Source organism: Vanrija pseudolonga, chromosome 6 (assembly GCF_020906515.1).
Source record: "Vanrija pseudolonga chromosome 6, complete sequence".
Classification (NCBI taxonomy): domain Eukaryota; kingdom Fungi; phylum Basidiomycota; class Tremellomycetes; order Trichosporonales; family Trichosporonaceae; genus Vanrija; species Vanrija pseudolonga.
Genome location: NC_085854.1, coordinates 2,528,831 through 2,548,168, shown reverse-complemented (window position 1 = coordinate 2,548,168; position 19,338 = coordinate 2,528,831). Strand labels below are relative to the sequence as shown.

Below are 19,338 nucleotides of genomic sequence, written 5' to 3'. Positions count from 1 at the left end.
ACGCCGCGACACGACGACACCGCTCTGGCGGACCCGTCCGCCGCATATACCTGCCCGCCTATTACCTGCCGCCGGCCATTGCGGGAAATGGCCGAGGCGTGAGACGCGTCTCGATATCGCTGTCACTGAAGCCTCGAGAGACCAATACAGTACATATACGCGACACACATGCATATCAAGCGCCGCGCTCACTGGATATCCACCATGTCGCGTCTATCAACACCACTGGTTGTACTCACCTTCGCTCTGTTGTTCGCCGCAACAGTGGCAGCAGACGACAAAGTCGTGTGCTCCACAGACCCCTACGTGCGTCGTTGCCCGACGCGCACAACTGACAGCAACAGCACGACGCACCCCACGACGAGTGCAATGGATTTCGCTACGTCCCGAACCGTCTGCTCAATATCATCGCATGTGGTGCATACTCCTTATGCGGGCTCATCTTCATCTTCAGTACGTGACGTGGCACTTGGTGGCGGAGATCGGCGCTGACGATCTTTGCCACACAGACTTGCTCATCTTCCGCGGATGGTACTTCCTTGCCTTGCTGATCGGCACCGGCATGATGGCGGGCGGTATCGCCATCCGCGTCCTCTGCCATGACCGCCTACACTGGGACATTGGATTCGGACTACAGCAGCTGCTCATCATCCTAGCAGTGAGTCGCGGCGTAGAAGCCTTGCAACTGACACCGCAGCCGTGTCTCCTCATCGCGTCCAACTACGTCCTCTTTGGCCGTATCGCGGGCCACATCAATGCCCGGAGACACATGTTCATCCCTCCTCGGGCCGTGTCTTGGATCTTTGTTCTGTCCGACATTGGCACATTCTTCGTCCAGGGTGCCGGCGGCGGATTGTCGTCCAACAAGGACCCCAAGCTCCAGCGCGTGGGGCAGAAGCTCCTCCTCGCCGGACTGATCGCGCAACTGGTCAGCTATGCCATCTTTGCGGTGCTGTGGTTCGTTTTTACTCTGAGAGTGTGAGTGGGCCGAGTAGCTAGCAGTCTCTCACGCCCAGCCGCCGGGACGAGGCACTCTGGAGCCACCCAGGGTGGAAGCCCATCAACTACGTCCTGGGAGTCAACTGTGTCTGCTTCCTCATCCGTAACACCTTCCGAATGGTCGAGTTCTCGCAGGGGTAAGTCTACTTTGGAAGCTCGGCAGCCCTGACCAGCGCAGTTGGCACGGCTACCTCGCCACGCACGAGGCCTACTGGGCCGTCCTCGAATGCGTGCCCGTGCTCATCGCCATCTCGCTCTTCACGTGGTTCTGGCCGTCACGCATCCTCACCGAGGACTCGCGGCCCCCCACCCGCCCCGGATCTGAGTTTATCCCGCTCACTGGCCCCAAGCCTGAGGGACTGGAGCTGTACGCACGACATGGGGGGGACATGGCGGCGCGCGAGCGAGGCATGTACTATGAGCGTTAGCAAGCGAGGCATGTACTATGAGCGTTAGCGACACCGGCCTCCCAACCACAATAGATTATAGAGTATAGAGTTCAATCCATGTACAGTCATGCACGCAGCCACGACGCCATCTCGGCTCATCGGTCTCTAAGTGCGCGAGATAGTGACATTGTGTAGCGATATCGCGCATGACCGCTGTCACTGCGCACTCGGGATCGCGCCTTGCTCGCCAGCGGGGCAGTCGCCGCTGATATGCGTGCTTGGGCGTGCCGCGCTCGTGCTGGCTGCATGCAGACTTGGCGCTGTGCGGCGCGACACACACCGCTGCACCCTCGCATCCCGGAATCGGAACCAGCCGAGCTGAGAAAGGCCGACGACACCGACCGCCGTGCCGGCCGGCCGGCTCGGCTCGGATACGCAGCACGTCGTGATCGCGCCATGCCGGCAAGGAAATTCGGAATGGCGTGGACTGGCTGGGAGTGGCTAGGAGGTGTCGCCTGCACGCTCCCAGCAGCGGTGTGCGTTTGGCAGAGAAGCAGGCAGTGTCTATGCATGTGTGCGTGCAGTTTCGTACACTGCACGCATGCATGCAGACGCAGAAAGAGGCGGCAAGCACGCAGAGATGGACAGTCAGGTGGCCTTCCAGCCCGGCCGCGGCCCAGATCCCACCCTGCCTCAAACCCCTGAGGCACAACCTTTAACCGCCATAAAGCCTCGCTTAGCACACTTTAATCGCCTTAAACTACTCGTGCCCTACGCGTGATTGTCAATAATACGGCGTGCGCGCAAGACATCCCTCGCGTGGGCCGAAGAGACGACATTTGACATGCGGGAGGCTGGGGGCGGGTGGACGGACGGCTAGGCCCGGCGCAGAGCAGGGAATGAACGAGCAACGCCGGCCGGATGACGAGATTGGCGCGAGGTGTGAGTTGGTCGCTCGCGCTTGGCACCGGCGCCGCTGGCGAAGAGCACAAAAAAGACGGCTTAGCGAGGTGGTTGCCTGATATAGAGTCCCGAGGTGTGAGCGGGGTGACTGGTGTGAGCTGTCGCTGTTCTGTCGCGCTGTCACTTTGTCACTGCTACTCTTGACTACTCATCGCCATGAGCACGGACGCTGACTCACGGCTGGCAGCCGAGGCCGTCTCCATTCCGACGTTGGACAAGGCCGATGTCCAGGACGACGACAAGAAAAGCGAGGAGGGTGAGGTCGACGAGGTAGACGCTCCGGCGCCGGTGCCCATCCCCGCGTCGGTCGTCGCCGGCTTGCCGACCATCCTCCCCGACGCCGACGACGACGCTCCCACACCGCCAAACTCGCTCGCGTCCCTCGCTCAAGGCCGCAAAAAGGTCCTCATGCTCTGCTTCTGCCTGTCCCAGTTCATCGACTCGGCGGGAACGGCTGCCGCATTCCTAATGACCGCGCCGATCGCGTCCTCTCTCCAAATCGAGCAGGGCAACCAGCCGTGGATCCTCACGTCCTACTCGCTCTCGTTTGCCGCCACGCTGCTGTTCGCCGGCCGCCTCGCAGACCTGTACCCGCCCTCCATCGTCTATGTCATCGGGTTCCTCGGTCTCGGACTGTTCTACCTCGTCATTAGCTTCGTCAAGGACCAGTACACTTTCTTCGTGCTCCGTGCGCTGTCCGCCGGCGCGGGTGTTCTCGCCATCCCCACGAGCGTCAACATGATCGGTGAGTACCGAGCTCGGGCGAGCTGACCCCACCACAGTCCAAATGTTTCCCGAGAGCACGCAACAGGCCAAAATGCTCTCCATGTTCGGCATCTCCGGCGCCTTGGGAAACACATCCGCGTTTATCCTTGCTGGACTGTTCCTCCTCCTCGACTGGCGATGGTACTTTCGCTTCATCGCCGTCCTCGTCATCCCATTCGCAGTCCTTGCGTTCGTCCTCATGCCGCCGACTGAGGCTGTCGCCAAGAGCGCCAGCGCAAAGGAGAAGTGGAAGCGCATGGACCTCGGCGGCGTCTTTATTCTCATGGCTATGATGGTGCTCTTCATTCTGGCGTTCACACAGGCGACTGTCGACGGCTGGAAGAGCGCAATCTTCATCGCACCGCTCGTCATCTCCATTGTGCTTGTGCCCGTGTTCGTGGTGTGGGAGCGCACCAGGCCAGAAGGCTACGCCCTGCTCCCGCGCAACATCTGGTCGTTCCCCAACATCTTTCCGCTCATCCTGCTCGCTGGCAGCGGCTTTTTGTGGTTCTCGACGTACCAGCTTGGCGTGGCCACCTGGTTCCAGGACGAGCTGCACGACTCACCCATCATCACCGCCGTCAAGATCCTCCCCATGGGGATCATTTCCATTGCTGTCGGACCCGTGTTCCACTGGTTCCCGAGCCTCGTCCTCAAGCCGCGCTTTGTGCAGCCAATCGCCAGTCTGCTCATGTTCACGGGGAGCATCCTGCTGGCCTTTTCGAACGGCGGCCGCCACATGAGCGACTACTGGAAGTACATCTTCACCGGCGGTATGATTGGCACCGCGGGCGAAATGACAAACTACATTGGCACCAACACTGCCATCATCCAGTCATTCCCGCGCGAGTTTGCCGGCGTCGGCGGGAGCTTTGCAGCGGTCATCTACCAGATTGGCGGGGTGATCGGCATCGCGGTACAGGGGGCACTGCTCCCCACTGGCGGCGGCGTCCCTGGACACGTCTGGGCAGGCTACGCTCACGGGTACTACTTCACCTCGGGAGTCATGGTGGCCATTGGGCTGCTGTTTGTGGTGTGGTTCAAACCGGAGAAGATGCCGAATGTTGAGAAGGACGAGGAGGGGGCGAGCGAGGAGCGCGGGGTTGCCCAGCTGCCCAGCGACCGGCCGTGGGCGGAGAAGACGAGTGCCGTTTGAGGATACTAGTTAGCTGTACTTTGGGCTCCATGCATTGTATCGTGTGACGAAGACTACCGCACTGACTAATATCGGGCTGAATCTTATCTGGCACAGCTTGACCCTCGGAGGCAGGTTGCATCGCTTTGCCAAAGCTTGTTGGGCAAGCAACGGAACACGCAGGGCTATTAGCATGTGACTGCCTTGAAACGCGGCCAGGGAGGTCCAGACCTCCAGAGGCTGTTGTCGAGGCGATGACTCTGAGGGTAAGCAAGCTTTGTATGCCGTTCACCTCACCGCTCGTCCTCGCGCGGCTCCTCGTGTTTGACGTCACGACGGGCAGTTGCAATGCCCGTGGCTTGGCGCTGGACCTCTCCACCACCTCCTCCAGTGAGGCTGGAATCTCTCACTGTACGCGATGCACACAGCATGTCCCCAGCGAGCAAAGTATATGTAAGAGTTTGCTCCGCATCCTCCTCCTCACACCCCCCTTCTCGTGTCTTGCAATGGGCTGCACATCGTCTACGCCGCTCAAGGATGAGCCTCCCATCAGGCAAGTCCAACCAGCCCCGGCAGCCCCCACAACGCCGCAAGTACCTCCAACCCAGCAAGTCCCGCCCACACAACAAGCCGCTGGCAACCCTCCCACGACCGCCGGCGCGCCCACGCCCCAGCCGGCCATTGTTGCGAGCAAGGCGAAGCAGAGCGACTTCATCAGGACGTTGAGTCTCCTAACTTCCAAGCTGCTCTTCGAGCCCACGCTGTGGTGCCTGGCCCTTGAGCTCCGCATTGTGCTCGTCTACGTCGTCGACGACGGCACCGGCCCTCGCGCGGCCGTCGCCTTTGGGGAACATATGTGTCCTCGACAACGCTGGCCAACTCGGGGCGGATCCCTCGCAACAGGACCGAAACCCACCTCCTCAGCCATGTAGAGGGGACGTGGACCCGGCTGTGCACTGCCACGGGCGGCGTCGTTGGTGTCGACCGCCCCGCGCGAGTAGTGTTGATCTACATGCCTACCATGGACGTCACAGACACCAACAAGAAGAACCTCACTGTCCTCACCTCATTGACGCCGGCGCGTATCGGCATGCCAGCAGTGACCGGTGCCGCGGGGATGGCAGAGTGGCTCAGACTGCTCGAGGCGCCTAGTCAGACACCCGGTGAATCGTTTACCGCCGCGTACGACTACGTCAGAGAGTTCGATGACACGCTGGGCGACCCCGACCTGTTGCTGCAGGCTAGGGAGCCCGTCGTCGAGTTCCTCCTGTCCCCCAGCAAGGATGAGCAGAGCCTCGTGCGCCTCACCACAATCTACACTTTCCAAAGGGCGTTGGTCGCGATTCTCCCCCGTCTACTACAGTCAATCTGGGAGAAGTGGGCCTCGTACTCCCCCAATACTACATCGGTGTGGATTTACGGGGCTTTCAGCGACCGTCCTGGCGAGTTCTTGTCAACCGCTCGCCCTGGCGATGGCACAAAGGGCACTGATGAGCTCAATATCGATGTCATGAACCGCGACGGCGCCGGGCAGACCCCCTGGGCTGGTTCCCTCGACCCCCTCCTCAAGATCTGCGGCGGTACTCGCGGCGTCGACTTTCCCGCTCGCATTGTGCTCAAGTATTCGCCCAACACGCCGGACGGAGAACGGGTGGAAGTCGACCTCACGTGGCTGCCTGAGCATTCTGGCGAGTCGTACTACTCCACGATGATGAACCTGGGTTTGTGGTTCAAGGAGCTCGACACGCAGGGCGAGGAGGCAGCCCGGTACCTCATCCACTCCACACCTGCTCTGCGGTCCAGAGTCGGCGACATCAGCATGGTCGGTAACCCGGCAACACTTGAGGCTTCCATGGATCAGTTTTCGACGTCGTTCAAGGTGTGGACTGTTACTCTGAGCCACACCGTTTCCGACGCCGACGTGGGGCAGGTTAGAGTTGGGTAGGGCGGCGGCGTGATGTGGCGCACGCACTCTCCCATCCCATAATTGGTGGGTGTAGGTTGAGCGAGACAGCCTGTAGTCTGCAGTTGTGTTTTGTACCTCCCGTCCCGGCAGTACGGCTGTGATTATGGATGCAGGAGTGGGGGTGGCGCTGCTCATGAGCACTGTGTGGCGGCATGATCGGCGCGCGCCGGCCTCGCTGCGTCCCTTGCACCCACAGCCGGCCAACACGAATACAGTGTAGACAGCTAGGGAGTATCACTGTACAGTACTTGGATGCACGTATCGCACACTGCGCCAAGCCCACCGACACACCAACGCGCTGACGCGTCGTGCGGAATGCACGAGTCATGAGTCCACGGATGTGGCGGTGCACGCAGATGTGGCACATGACCGCGTGCGGAAACGATGGCGGAGCCGAGGCGGGCGGGGGCATGACACGGGGCGGCAGAGTGGAGCGGAATGCAGTGTTATCTGCGTGTGAATGTTGCCTGCGCTGCGTGAGAGACAGGCTTGGTGGTCGGAGCAGGACAGGCCCATGCTTCTCGGATCCTCCGAGCCACACAACCACGCCTCTTCCTGTGCATTGTCGTCAAGCAACAAGTGCCCGCGGACCCGGCTCATGACGCCATGTACCGTCTCCTCTCTCGTGTGATAAACCAGCACGCGCACTGGTGGCCGTGCGGGCGTCTTGGCGGGGCCGTGTCATGTCTCGAGCGACGATGCATAAAGTGTTGCGCTGAGCAGCGGATCGAGATCCCCACAATGCAGCGATACCATGCGCACCCTCCGCACCGTCTACATCTTCCTCGTAGTCGCAGGCCAAGCCCTAGCCCGCACCTGCCCCGACCCGACCACCGACCCCTCAGCCGACGCGTGCAACCAGCTGCGCTACATCCCAAGCCAGTACGGCGCGGGCGTGTGTCTCGGGCTTTGGCTGCTCCTGGCGCTCGCATACACATGCAACACCGTCGCGTGGCCGTACTACCGCCTGCTCCCCGCCATTCTCGGCGCGTGGGCCTTGTGTGGCGGGCTGCTCATACGCACGCTGTACCAGGCAAGACCGCACTGGACGGGCGGGTTCGTCGGCATGGCGATCCTGCACTGGGTCGGGGTAAGTCTCGCGCATTTGGCGCACATGAATGCCACGCTCACGCTCACGCCAACGCGCAGGCCTGGATGATGACACCCGCCATTACGATCGTCTTCGCGCACCTCGTCAAACACCTCGGCGCGGAGGCGTACCTCCCGCGCAAGTGGAGCACTCGAAAGGTACTGCACGTCTTCCTGTGGACCGACGCCCTGTGGCTGCTCCTCCAGTCCCTTGGCGGGTTCATCGGCTCGCTCGTCCCATCCGGCGCCCGGGCCACCGGCGAGGCATTCTACCTCATCGGCCTGCTGGGCCAACTCGTCTCCCTCGTCCTCTTCGCGACACTCTACACCGCGTTCATGCTCCGCACGCGTAAAGACAGCCGCCTGTTCGCCGACGCCGCGTCGTGGCGCCCGCTCGCGTACGCGCTCGGCTGGGCGCTCTTCTGGCTCCTCCAGCGCACGGCGTACCGCACCGTCCTCTTCCGCGGCGGGTATAAAGGATACCTCCGCCACCCAGACGCCCAGTTCCTCGCGCTCGACGTCGTGTCGCTGTGGCTTGCGTTCGTGCCGCTTGCTTATTGGTGGCCCGCGCGTGTGTTGGGTGCTGCCAACCGTGCTCCGCCGGTGTATGACCCCGAGGGGACCACAGCGGCGGTGCAGACGACGGTGTCACTCGCGTCTGTGGTACCGAGTGTTGTCGACGACACTCCGCCGATGCCCCCTGGGTTCATTTACAAGACCAGCCCAGAGTACCAGCAGCGTGTGGACGAGCTCCGCGCAGAGATCAAGCGCCTCGAAGACGATGCCAAACACGCAGACGCGCTCGCCAAGGCCAATGCCGCTCGCACCCCGTCCACTCGCAAGGCGGCCCCCAAGTGCTAGCAGCACACATTAAAATCTAGTCCATAGTATAACCCAAATGCAATTATCTTCCTTGTCCCTGCGGAAACAACGCTTTAAACACCTCGTCGAGGACACACAGCATGAGTTGCTGGTTCAGTCGCTGGTCTTGCAGCGCACCAAACATCCTCCCGGCCGCACGCCGAGCATTAGACCTGCCAATCATGTTGGCCGCAACGTCGGGCATCAACGCCGTCACCTTGCGGGCGGCAGACACCCTCGTCTCGTGCTTCTCCTCGACTGTACGCGGAGGGGTCGACTCTCTCCGCACCCCGCCGGGCCACATGTTGTTCTGGAAACCGCCCAGCAGACGGTCAACACTTTCGGGCGACGTAAGTTGCCGGAACGTGTCGCGAAACTTGCGCTCAATCGTGCCGCCGAGAATCTGCTGCAGGATGATGACGATGGCTTGTCGTCGCAACCAGTTGTTCTCCTTGAGGTCGAATACCTCGATGAAGAGGTCGCAGATTGGCGTGGTGAATGAGCCTGTGGCCGATTCGCCCTCCAGCGGCTGCAGCGTCACGGGCAGGGCCGACGTCGTAGGGAGCTCGGGTGCCTCGCCCATGGCGTGGTCTGCAGTCACCGTCACGCTGGGTGTCCTCGCGTCGTGCTTCATCCACGGTGCGGCAACACCAGCGACGCCGGCTTTGAGAGCCGTCGGCATGTACCCTGCAAGAGGCTCGGCGACGCGCCCACCAGCCACAGCCACCTCGGAGATTTGCCGCTGGAGCGACTGCGACATGAGGTCGAGCATGGACGGGACGAGCTGGTCGTCGAGCGACGACGCGACAGTTTTGTACAGCGTCTTGACAATGTTCTGCGCCGTGATGTTGTTGGACAGGGCGTGGGCCGCGGATGCGTCGGCCCCGCTCGACAGTGACAAAAAGTTGCGCAGGAGGTAGCCGTCGCAGATGGGGGCAGAGGTCAACAGCGACTGAAGGTATTTCTCCAGACCCGCCCGACGCGACTCGACAAAGCTCGACGAGATACTCGGCACCAGGCGTTTCCCGGGAATCTCGACGACCTTGTTGCGCAGGTCGTCTGTGAGCCTCCAGTTGCCAGCGTGCGCCGCCCAGTCGCGAATAGCCCGGTCAAGCTCCCAGAACTCGTTGTAGCGGTGGAGCACAACCCATGACAGCAGCGTCCGGCCGTCGTCTCCGACCTGCCGAATCTCCACCTGGTATCGCACAACCTGGCGCATCATGTCATGTTCGTCGTCCACAACAACAGTGCTCGGGATCGACACGTGCGTGCGGCCGGGTACAAGCCTGTTGGCCTCTTCCTGCTGCTCATACTGCGACTTTTGAAACTCGGCGGTGCGCTTCTCCCTCTGCAGCGAAGACTGTGACTTGCGAAGGAGCTTGAGTTCCTTTTGATTACCCGTGAGCTCGGCCTGACGGATGAGTGACTCGAGGATGGCGTCCTGTTCGGCCAGCTCGCGAATCTTGCTCTTCAACCGCCCAATGTCGATCGACAGCTGCATGTCGCCTGGCGCAGCAAGGCGGACCTTGTCATGGTCCTTGTCGTCAAGGTCAGGGTCAAGAATCGAAGTCGTCTCCACAGCCTCGTCAAACAGCGAGTCGTCAAAGATGCTTTTGCTCTGTCGGTGGTTGGGGGCATCGCCAAAGCTGCCACGGCGGTATATCCGTTTACGAGCTGCCGAGGCGTCCTGCTGCGACTTGCCTCTGCCAAGCAATGGCCTCTCAGCCATGCTACCAGGCGCCTTCAAGTCTTCAGCACTCCGTGAAGTGAGCTTGCTCCCAGCCAGAGGGTGTTTCTGGCTAGGCTCGATGATGAGGGACGCAGAGGTGTCGAGCTTGTCTGGTGACTCAAGGATCAGCGAAGCTGATGGCGAGTTGAGCGGATCCGTGTCAATCTCTGGCGGGGTAACTGGCGGCAGGAGGGTCTGGCTCGAGGTCATGTCGTCGGACGCGATGATCTCGTTTAACGCCGCCTGGATGGCCTCGATGCGCTGTGCCTCAAGAAGCGCCTCTTCGTCATCGTCGTCGCCATCGTCTGCGAACAGCGGGTTGCGCTCCTCGCTTGCTGCGGCATCATCCTCCACGCCAAACAACAAGTCAAGATGGGTCGACCGGCGGTGGATCATCGGGGGCGGCGGCGTGGTCATGATCAGCGGTGTCGTCACTAGCGGGGAAGCCGATGACTGGGGCGATAGTGGCCGCGAGGCGGACTCGGGCGTTGGTACCCGACGCACTATGGGCCTGTCAAATGTCGGCGCGGCGGTAGATGTCGACGCAGCGACTGACACGGGAGCAGGGGCAAAGTTGCCGTTGACAAGGTATGGCCTGCGCTGCGCCGTTGGCGATGACACGTCCGACGCCCGCCGCTGGCTACGCTGATCCGGGGGCATGAGGCTAGCCGTCTGCGTCGTCGGTGTGCCGAGCGGGCTGTGGGAACTCGCTCTGGCCGCTCTGTTCACTCTTGGCGCCGTGTTGTTCTTCAAATCGGCCACAGCCTTGAGATACAGCTCGCTCTTTTGGAACGCGGGCCAGTCCTCGTCGTCCATCTGGTCGTACACAGCCTTTTGGGCCTCAAAAACGGCCTTCTTCCCCCGCTTCACGTCTTGGGGGGACAGCGGCCCGGTCTGGGACGACAGCTCGGCAATCTCCAACACCAGCTTGGATGGCACGTTGATCTTGTGGTCGAGCGTGGAGAAGTAGGTCGAGTAAAGGAACGAGATATCGTCGCCGATCGTGTTGTCGTTGTTGCCCTTGCGCGGTTCGCCGTCCTCGTTGGCCAATGTCAACGCGAGGTCCTGGCCCGAGGCTTCCAGCGGGTCCTTGAACCCTTCAACTGTTAACCAGAACTGCACGAGGTGTGACCGGCCCCTGCGCTCCATGTACTCGAGCCAGAAGGCGAGCGACGACGGATCGGAGAGAATCCCATACAGGTTGGCCTTGTACTTGCCGGCCAGAGGCGAGTCGCTTGTCCCTGGGTACACGCTTGTTCTGGGCGACAACACTGGGGCGCCGCCCGAGAGCGCAACGATCCGCCTGTCGATGTGCGTGCGTGCTCGTTCCAAACGATGAATGTAGCGCTCCGCCCTGCGCGTGGCCTTCTCCCTGCGTTCCTCATTTTCACCAGCGGCACGCTTCAGCGCCCCACGCGCGGTACGCAGCTCGCGATCGACGTCGGCGCGCAACCTGCGTGCCTCGCCCAGCGTCTTGAGCTTGGGAATCGACCGCATAAACTCGTCAAACTGCTTGGTCGTCGACTGTACCGTGATCGACGCCGTGGCTTGTCTCCGTGGCGTCGACCCCTTGGCAGATACGGGCGAGATGGGCACCGTCGAGAGTGCAGACAACACCTTGCTGACCTGCTTCCTGTGCGCGTTAGCCACGCCTCAACACCCCCACCTACTTTTCCCGGAGATATCTCCCACCCTGCTCGTTGATCTGCCTGTTCCAAAAGTCGCTGTCGCAGAGCATGCTGAACACTGGCATGAGGACCGCGCCGAGGACCACCTCGCGCACAATGATGTTCACCACCTCGGTCTGCTCCTTTGCCGGCAGGAGCACTTTCAATGCGCGGGTGACGTGGTCGCGAAAGTGCTCCTCGATCGAAGGGAGGTTGGTCTCTGGCGCCGAGTTGCGCAGCGGCGCGAGGGCGGGGTGCGATGCACGGGGCAACGGGAGGGGCAGCGAGGTGGTCGTCGACGCGCCGGCGATACTCGAGCTCAGGTGCTCGATGCTGCGATAGTGCTGAAAGTGCTCCGTGACAATAGGCAGGATGCGGGACACGACGACCGTGGGCCAGTCGACCGCCTCGGCCGAGCGGCCGACCTCGCCGAGCGCAAAGCGGATCGTGCTCTCGATCGAGTCGGGGAAGGCGGGCGATGGCGAGATACGTTGGTACCACGGCAGGATGAAGCTCTGGCGGATGAGGGTTAGGACGGCGTCGAGGCGTGCCGCGACGGTCGGGTCGTCGAGCCCATGCACGCTGGCGAATGCGATGCCGGCGGCCTCGTCGCGGGCCCGCTGTTGCACGCGCGCCCATGCCGCCGGCGACGTAAAGGCCAAAGGACGCACAGCGGCCCGCTGGCGCGCAGCGGGGGTCGGTGCGTCGGCATCGTCAGTGCAGATCGCCCTGGTGACGACGGCCGCGATGGCGATGGCCAGCACAAAGCTGAGAACGAGCGGGAGTACGAGGAGCGCGCCGAGCACGGACAGCCGGTGGAGCGCGTACGCTGCAATGGCTACTGCGGCCGAGAGCAGCACGGCCCGAGGGGAGAGCCGCAGCGGCGGCATGGCTGTTGTCGACATGGCGTCGTTGCCGAGGTGACGAGCAAGGCAGGGGTGCTGCTGCGTGCTGCCGTCGTCACCTCTGCTGTAGAGAGCGTAGAAGGGTGTCGAGTGACGAGAGAGAGTGAGTGAGTGTGTAATGTCGACAATGTGATGGACGGCGATGAGATCACAAACGTGACTTTATAGTTACGCCGAAACTAAACAAGGCACGCGACACCTCGCGGCGGCGGCGGCGACTTTGGCCCTCGACCTTGACCTCGACATTTCTAGGCGGCTCTCTGTTCCGCCGCTATCCCTCTTTCGGCATGCACGGAATGCTCATGCCTGCCTACTCAGGTCTCTCCCTACGCCAATGCAATCGTGATTACAAAAGTTTTCTATGACTTATAGTCGTGAGCGCGCGCTGAACTGAATCCACATTGTCACGTCGGCCCAAACCCCCATCTCCATCTCCCCGTACTGTTACAGCGGGCGCGGCGGCAAGCGTAACTGATGGAGTCACGCCTGTCAGGCCCGGTTTCCTTGTGTTGTGGTGTTGTTCTCATGCCGGCACTGGCACCGGGGCAGGAGGCGGCGGCGGCACATCACGCTTCTTGATAACCTCGACATAGTTGCCGGGGAACCAGCCGGTGCGGCCGTCGCGCGTGCGTCCGCGCCACCATCCCTGGGCGCCGTTCTGTCCCTCGCGCATCTCGAGCACGGCGACAATCTCGTCGGGCGTGAGTGCGAGCTCCCACTCCTCGCTGGGGCGGAACTCCCAGCGTGCACGCGCAAACGTGAGCTTGGTGGGGTCAATGTTGCCGTTGGCGTCGAGAGGCTGGAGGTTGCCGGCGGCGGCGGCCTGCGCCTGCTGGTTGGCGATAAGCAGCTTGACCAGTCTGCTCATGAGCCAAGGAAGGCCGACAGCCGACAGCAGGAAGAGGATGAGTGGCTTTGCCGAGGGGCGCGGTGCGTTTGGTCCGCCTGGCAGGCCCGCGTCGTTGAGTGCGGCCGACCACTCGTTGGCCCAGCCCTCGGGCGGGCCATTCTTCTTGCCTCGCAGCCAGTTGATGAGCCGTCTGCCGAGGCGGAGAATGGAAAACACGCCGAGCACCTGGCCCAGGTACGTTTTAAGGCTGCCCAGCTGGTCGGCCACGCCGACCATGGCGAAGAAGGACGAGTGGGTGGCCATGTACGTCGACTCGATGAGCTGGGCGAGGGATGTGAACGCGGTAACAAGAGATTCGATCACCGCGAACGCCGGGGCCGTCGATTGCTGCATCGACGCCGTGAGGTTTGGGGGGTAGCCCTGGGGTCGTCAGCACCGATGCACGCCTTCCCTCGGCCCCACCACGCCCTTAGCACTCACCTCGCCGGGCACGCCCATCCCACCGACACCGTACCCTCCCATACCCCCGTAGCCACCGTATCCCCCCATGCCGCCGTACGACCCGTAGCCGCCCATGCCGCCGTAGCCCCCCATACGCGAGTACGGCGACGAGTAGGACGACATGCCGCCGTACCCGCCGAGCCCGCCGCCGTATCCGCCGCCGTAGGGCGACATGGACGACATGCCGTAGCCTGTGGTCCCGTAGCGGTTTCCGTATGCGCCTGTGCCGTAGCCTGTAGGTACCGTGGTCAGCTTGTTCGGGCACCACACCACAGCCGCGCGCGGCCGACTCGACTCACCACCCGCAGGGACCATCGCGCCTGCCTCAGTGCCGAGGCCCGCCGGCCGGTCAGGCAGTGCCGGCGCGGTCGAGCTGCTCGTCGCGACCGCGCTGTCGAACGCGCTGGCCGGCACAGTCGGCGCGGCAGCGGCTGCCGCGGTGGATGTGGTCGCTACTGCCGGCGAAGACGCGGCTTTTGTCTCCCAAGGTTTTGGCCTGGGTGGGAGGGAGGACATGGGTGGTGGGGCGGGGGGTAAGTGTAGGTCTGTGCTGTCGTCGGCGTGCGTCACGCTGTCGCTGTTGATGTCGTCGCTGTCGCCGTCGCCGTCGCTGTTGTCGTTGTCGATGAAGAGGGAAGGGAAGGAAAGACGCAGATCTTGGGGCAGGAAGCGGCGACGGCGGCGGCGGCGTCGGCTCGGCGGGGTTGGGTCCCACTTAGCCGGAGATGGAGTTAGGCGCGCTGAAATGGCTACTGGGCGCCCAAATAGGCGTGCGCCTCACCGCCTCGGCACCCGGCACCGTGTCGGCCCTTTGTCAGCGTCGTCATCAACAACATGCATCATGCATTCACTCCATCCACAATGGCCACGGCCGCCGACCCATTCTGCCCCGCGCCGAGCGGCGGGAGTCTGGCAACGACGTTTGGCGCCGGCGCGTCGAGGCTCAACGTCGTGCGCAAGCCCGCCGTGCGCGTGCGGCAGGCTGTGCGGGGTGAGTCGGCGTCGTGGGGCTGCTGCTGTGCTCAGCGCTCGCTCAGCTAACCGCCCACAATGCCCCAGACAACAACGTCGCGCTCCTCTCGCGCCTGCAGCACAAGACCGACCTGCGTAACACGGACAAGAGCCGCCTCACCTCGCTGGCATGGGCGGCGCTCGAGGTCAACCTCGAGGTGTTCGAGTGGCTGCTCATCGACTACGGGCACGACGACCAGGAGCTGTCCCGCGACGCAGAGCACAACACCATCTTCCACCTGCTGGCGAGCGTCGCTGCGCCGCCTGGTCTGTCGCCCATGGCACACGTCCTCACGTCCGACCCCAACTTCCCGCCGCGCCCACAGACGCGCAGCAGTGACGAGCTGCGCGATACCGCCCTCCGCATGACGGAGATCTACCACACACTCTTCCCCTTCCTCCTCGACTGGAGCAACACGGGCGGCAAGACGGCGCTGCACTTTGCCGCGCAGGCGGACAATGCGGCGTTCATCGCGCTTCTGTGTGACCTGGGCGCGGATATCGACCTGGCAGACTTACAGGGCAACACGCCGCTGCACTACGCGTCAGCATGGGGCAACACGGCGAGCGTCCGCGCGCTGCTGGAGCGCGGGGCAAGCATCACCGCACGCAACTTTGAAGGCTTCACAGCGAGCGACTTTGCATACTCGCACGCATCCCGCGCCGCGCTCGACAGCCTCGCGCGCGACGCGGCAGAGGAGCGCAAGGCGCGCCGGCGCGACCAGCGCGCGAAAGAACGCGAGGCGCGCGAACGCGAGGTGTACGAGCGCGAGCAGTGGGAGCGCGAGCAGGCCGAGCGCGACGCGTGGGAGCGCGAACAGCACGAGCGGGAACAGTGGGAGCGCGAGCGCGCGTACGAGGCCGCATCCGAGAGCCACGCGAGCCACGGCGGCGAGAGCAGCGACGTGCACCACCACCTTACCGCCGCGGCCCGCCTCCGCTCCGCGTCGACGAGCACGAGCGTGACGCACGCCTCGGGCTCGTCGGGCGGGCGTAGCGGCTCGCGCTCCGGCTCCCAGTCGGGCGGCCACTCGGGCGCCTACCAGTCGGCATACACGTCCCCGCCGGACGAGCCCCCCATGCCCCCCATCCCGCCTGACATTGCTGCTGCCGCCGAGGCTGCAGCGGCCGCGCGCAACGCCGCGCTGCTTGGCTCCCGGCCTGCGACGCCGCTCGACCCCCGCCAGCCCCAGGCGAGCCGCGCAAGCGCCACCCTCGGCCCTCGCTCGCCCGCGCCCAACTCGCGCTCCAGCACCCCACTCAACCACGACCCCGCGCTCCTCCAGCAACACCTCCCACCCCGCAGCGACAGCCGCACCAACCGCATTTAAGTAACTGTTGTACACACACACACACACCTACACTCACGCCGCTCGTCATGATGCACGATCCATTGCCTCGTCTATACAAACTAATTATCCCATCCGCCTACGCCGCCAGGCCCATCTTGAGGCTTCCGCCGACTACATCGACGGCACTCCAGTCGACTGGTTTTGCGTCCTCGTCGTCCTCGCCCTCGGCAGGCTCGTCGTTGCCCCGCGCAGCGTGTTGCGCCTGCTTGCTCTGAATGTACCGCAGCGTGTTCTTAAAGTGCTTGACAATAAGGTCGGGCGAGTTGACCCCGTCGACCAGGCCAGGCGGCGAGGCACTGCTCGGGTGCACGTCGTTCGAGTGCACCGCATCAATGTTGCTGGTAATAAGCTCGACCAGCGAGTTGATGTACTTTGGCGTGACCGCCTCGACACCCTGCTCAAAGTAGTAGATGTAGCGGTCAAGAGCGTCGACGTAGAGTTGGACAGACGTAAGCTCGTCGATGCAGCCAGTCGCGATGCGCAGCGACTTTTGCAGGCACTCGAGCACGCGCTTGCCGTCGCGGAGGGGCGGCTTGGCATTCACGCTGTCGCTGTCGCCATCGCGCTCCGACTGCCACCACATGTGCGAAGCGTACAGCACGGCCGTCGCCTGGTGGCTCTTCTTGAGCAGCTTGGATCCGTGTAGCGCCGCCTTGGTGATCAGCGTGTCGTAATTGTCGGCACCAAACACGCGACTTGTCTGCAGAGTGCTGATGATGCCGGTGATGGCCTGGAGCTGGGCGCGAGATTCCGAAATCGACTCCTCGTAAATGACAAAGGCTTGGACAAAGAACTCGTAGGTGAGCTCCTCGAGACCACAGTCGTCTGCGACCTGGCCAGCGAGGAGGAATAGCCGCAGGCAAGTCTCCGGGGCCTCGACCTTTGTGTACAGGATCGAGATGAGGCGGTGGATAAACTTGAACAGTGACGACACGCGCGTCTCCCAGTCCTTTTCGTCGGCGCGGCGCGCCTTGAACCGCCGGGCCAGCTGGATGCTGCTGGCGATGAGTGGCGGGAAGGTCCAGCGTATCCGCTCGCCGCCCTCCTGCAGCTGCTTGTGGGCGGTCTGGAGCAGCTCAAACTGCGTCTGCAAGTCGTCCGAGTGGAACAGGTGGACCATACGGGCGACCCAGCCCTGCTCCTCGGCCATCTCGCGCAGGTCAACCTGCTGCCTCCGTGCTGCAGGGCCGCCGGGTGTCGAGTCGCGCTGGTCGCGGACGAGCACGGCGCAGAGGCCCAGCACGCCCTCGACATCCGACGTTGTCTCGATGAGCGTGTTGTTCTTGAGAACAGAGGACACGACAGCGTGGCCAATAGCCGCGCGCGTGCTGTACGGCTGGGCGGCCAGCAGAGGGGTGTAGGATGGAATGGCGAGGACAGTCAAGACCGAGAGGTACGACTGGATGGGCGAGAGCAGCAGTGCCAGCAGGTTGGCCGTCGTCTGCGGTGCGTGCAGGTCGGGGCTCTGCTGGAACTCGCGCACCTTGATCGTGGCGTACGAGAGGATCTGGTCAATGTTCTCGAGGCGGTCGGGGTAGCAGCTGAGCGACAGGTTGGCGAGCGACACGAACAGGGCGGTAATGTCCTGGATCGAGAGGTCGGGGCGGGCCTTGATGAGCTCGACAATCTGCTGCCAGAACACCTCGAACAGCCGAGCGTCCTCGGGGATGCCGCGGAACGTCTTGGGCTTCTTCTCCTCTGCTGGTGCCGGCGCCTCGGCAACGACCTTGGCCTCGTCGCCCTCCTCCTTCTTCTCTCCCTCCTCACCACCCTCCACGGTGCCGTTCTCCTTCTTCTCCTCCTTGTCGTCCCCGGCCCATTCGCTCGCCTCGGCTGGCTTGGGCGCCTCGTCCTCGTCATCCTTGATCTCGAGCGGCTGCGAGCTGTTGAGACGGATACCCTTGACCTTCTCGGCCAGCCGCTTGGCCGCCTCTTCCTCCTCTTTGCGCTTCTCCTCTGGGTCCTCGTTCTCCGCCTCGCGGGCGGCATACGCGGCCAGACGGTCGATCAGCGCAATGACAATCTGCTTGATGTTGACACGTGGGTGGAGCTGGGCTGTGGCCGAGAGGAATGGCGTGAGAGTGTGCAAGTGGAAGTCCTCGGGGAAGACCTGGATCACAACCTCCATGAGGTACTCTTGCGCAATCACGTCCTTGCAGTTGACGACCTGCTCAAGGACCGCTGGCAGAATCGTGTTCTTGTACATGTCGACGTCGACGCCCTCGAGCTGCGACAAGCGGACGAGGTTGGTGCCAACCAGGATGCGGAGGTCGCGGCGCTCCATCTCACGCTTCTCGCGCTCGCGAGAGTGGCCCTGGTGCTGGAGGCGAACCCAGAGCTTGTTCATCTCGATAAAGTTGGTGAGGACGAACCCGATCGAGTCTTGGAGGTTACCTCCGGGGCTGCGGCGTATGCGTTAGCGTCGTCGTTGGGGGCGGCGGCTCCTGCCGCGGCTGCGCGCCAGCACCGCACACCGCACTCACCCATCATCGTTGCCAACAGGTAAGAAGTCGCGCGTCTGACCAGAGAGGTAGTGACGGAGGAAGAGGCCGCGGGTAGGGTGCTGTACACCGCGGGCCATCTCGAGCATGTCCTTCATAATCTCGCGGACAGGGGCGTCGGGAATCGACATGTAGACCGAGCCGACCGTGATCATGAGGTAGAGGCGGGGGACAATGTTACCGGCGTATCTAGGAAGATGTCAGCATGCTTGCATCGTCGCCATCACGCCGTCGCCGTCTTCCGAGGCCGCGAGGCCGCGACGCCAAGCCAAGCCAGCCCACACTCACTGGACCAGCTCGTACAAGTCGGCCAGGTGGTGTTTGCCATCCACATGCGCCTCGTATAAATACGTGCTGAGGTGCCGGAGGCTGTCAAAGACAGACATGTAGAGCTCGTAGTATTGCTTTGGGGAGAGGGACGATGTGCGGAGCTCGGAGAGCATGGTGGACGCGGCCTTGAGCGCCTCCATGATCTCTTCCTGCTCCAGGCATCGCTTGAGCTGCACCGTCTGGACCTTGACGACGTTGAGCGCGTCGGCAAGGATCTTGGGGTCCTCTGGCGCCGACATGGTGCTAGAGGGTTGCGCTGTAAAGCGAAAGAGATGCGAGGTCGTGAGTGAGTGAGATGGACGAGTTGGACAGCAGCTCGTGTCGA

The 19,338-nt window shown here is 63.0% G+C and overlaps 4 protein-coding genes across 4 annotated transcripts; 2 read left to right on the top strand and 2 right to left on the bottom strand.

Moving 5' to 3' along the window:
* Nucleotides 1–204: 204 nt before the first annotated feature.
* On the top strand, nt 205–8,167 carry SPBC1683.03c_4 (putative MFS-type transporterc; the record flags this gene model as incomplete). Its single annotated transcript, XM_062775328.1, has 10 exons — nt 205–306; nt 339–453; nt 510–658; nt 698–978; nt 1,017–1,136; nt 1,178–1,366; nt 2,600–3,096; nt 3,134–4,261; nt 7,063–7,277; nt 7,433–8,167. The coding sequence occupies 10 exons, from the start codon at nt 205–207 to the stop codon at nt 8,165–8,167; spliced, it is 3,531 nt and encodes a 1,176-aa protein (XP_062631312.1).
* A 167-nt stretch (nt 8,168–8,334) lies between these two features.
* PEX13 (Peroxisomal membrane protein PEX13) lies at nt 8,335–14,476 on the bottom strand (the record flags this gene model as incomplete). Its single annotated transcript, XM_062775327.1, has 7 exons — nt 14,119–14,476; nt 13,799–14,052; nt 13,039–13,738; nt 11,567–12,392; nt 10,401–11,529; nt 8,457–10,349; nt 8,335–8,340 (listed from the first exon to the last, which is right to left on the bottom strand). The coding sequence occupies exons 1-7, from the start codon at nt 14,333–14,335 to the stop codon at nt 8,335–8,337; spliced, it is 5,025 nt and encodes a 1,674-aa protein (XP_062631311.1). The 5' UTR covers nt 14,336–14,476.
* Nucleotides 14,477–14,680: 204 nt separating this feature from the next.
* On the top strand, nt 14,681–16,225 carry AKR2A (Ankyrin repeat domain-containing protein 2A; the record flags this gene model as incomplete). The annotated part of the gene is made up of 2 exons (XM_062775326.1): nt 14,681–14,810; nt 14,879–16,225. 2 exons carry the CDS (start codon nt 14,681–14,683, stop codon nt 16,159–16,161), a joined length of 1,413 nt encoding a protein of 470 aa, XP_062631310.1. The 3' UTR covers nt 16,162–16,225.
* On the bottom strand, nt 16,214–19,308 carry vps35 (Vacuolar protein sorting-associated protein 35). Its single transcript, XM_062775325.1, has 3 exons — nt 18,972–19,308; nt 18,666–18,872; nt 16,214–18,584 (listed from the first exon to the last, which is right to left on the bottom strand). The coding sequence occupies exons 1-3, from the start codon at nt 19,250–19,252 to the stop codon at nt 16,259–16,261; spliced, it is 2,814 nt and encodes a 937-aa protein (XP_062631309.1). The 5' UTR covers nt 19,253–19,308; the 3' UTR covers nt 16,214–16,258.
* Nucleotides 19,309–19,338: the final 30 nt, after the last annotated feature.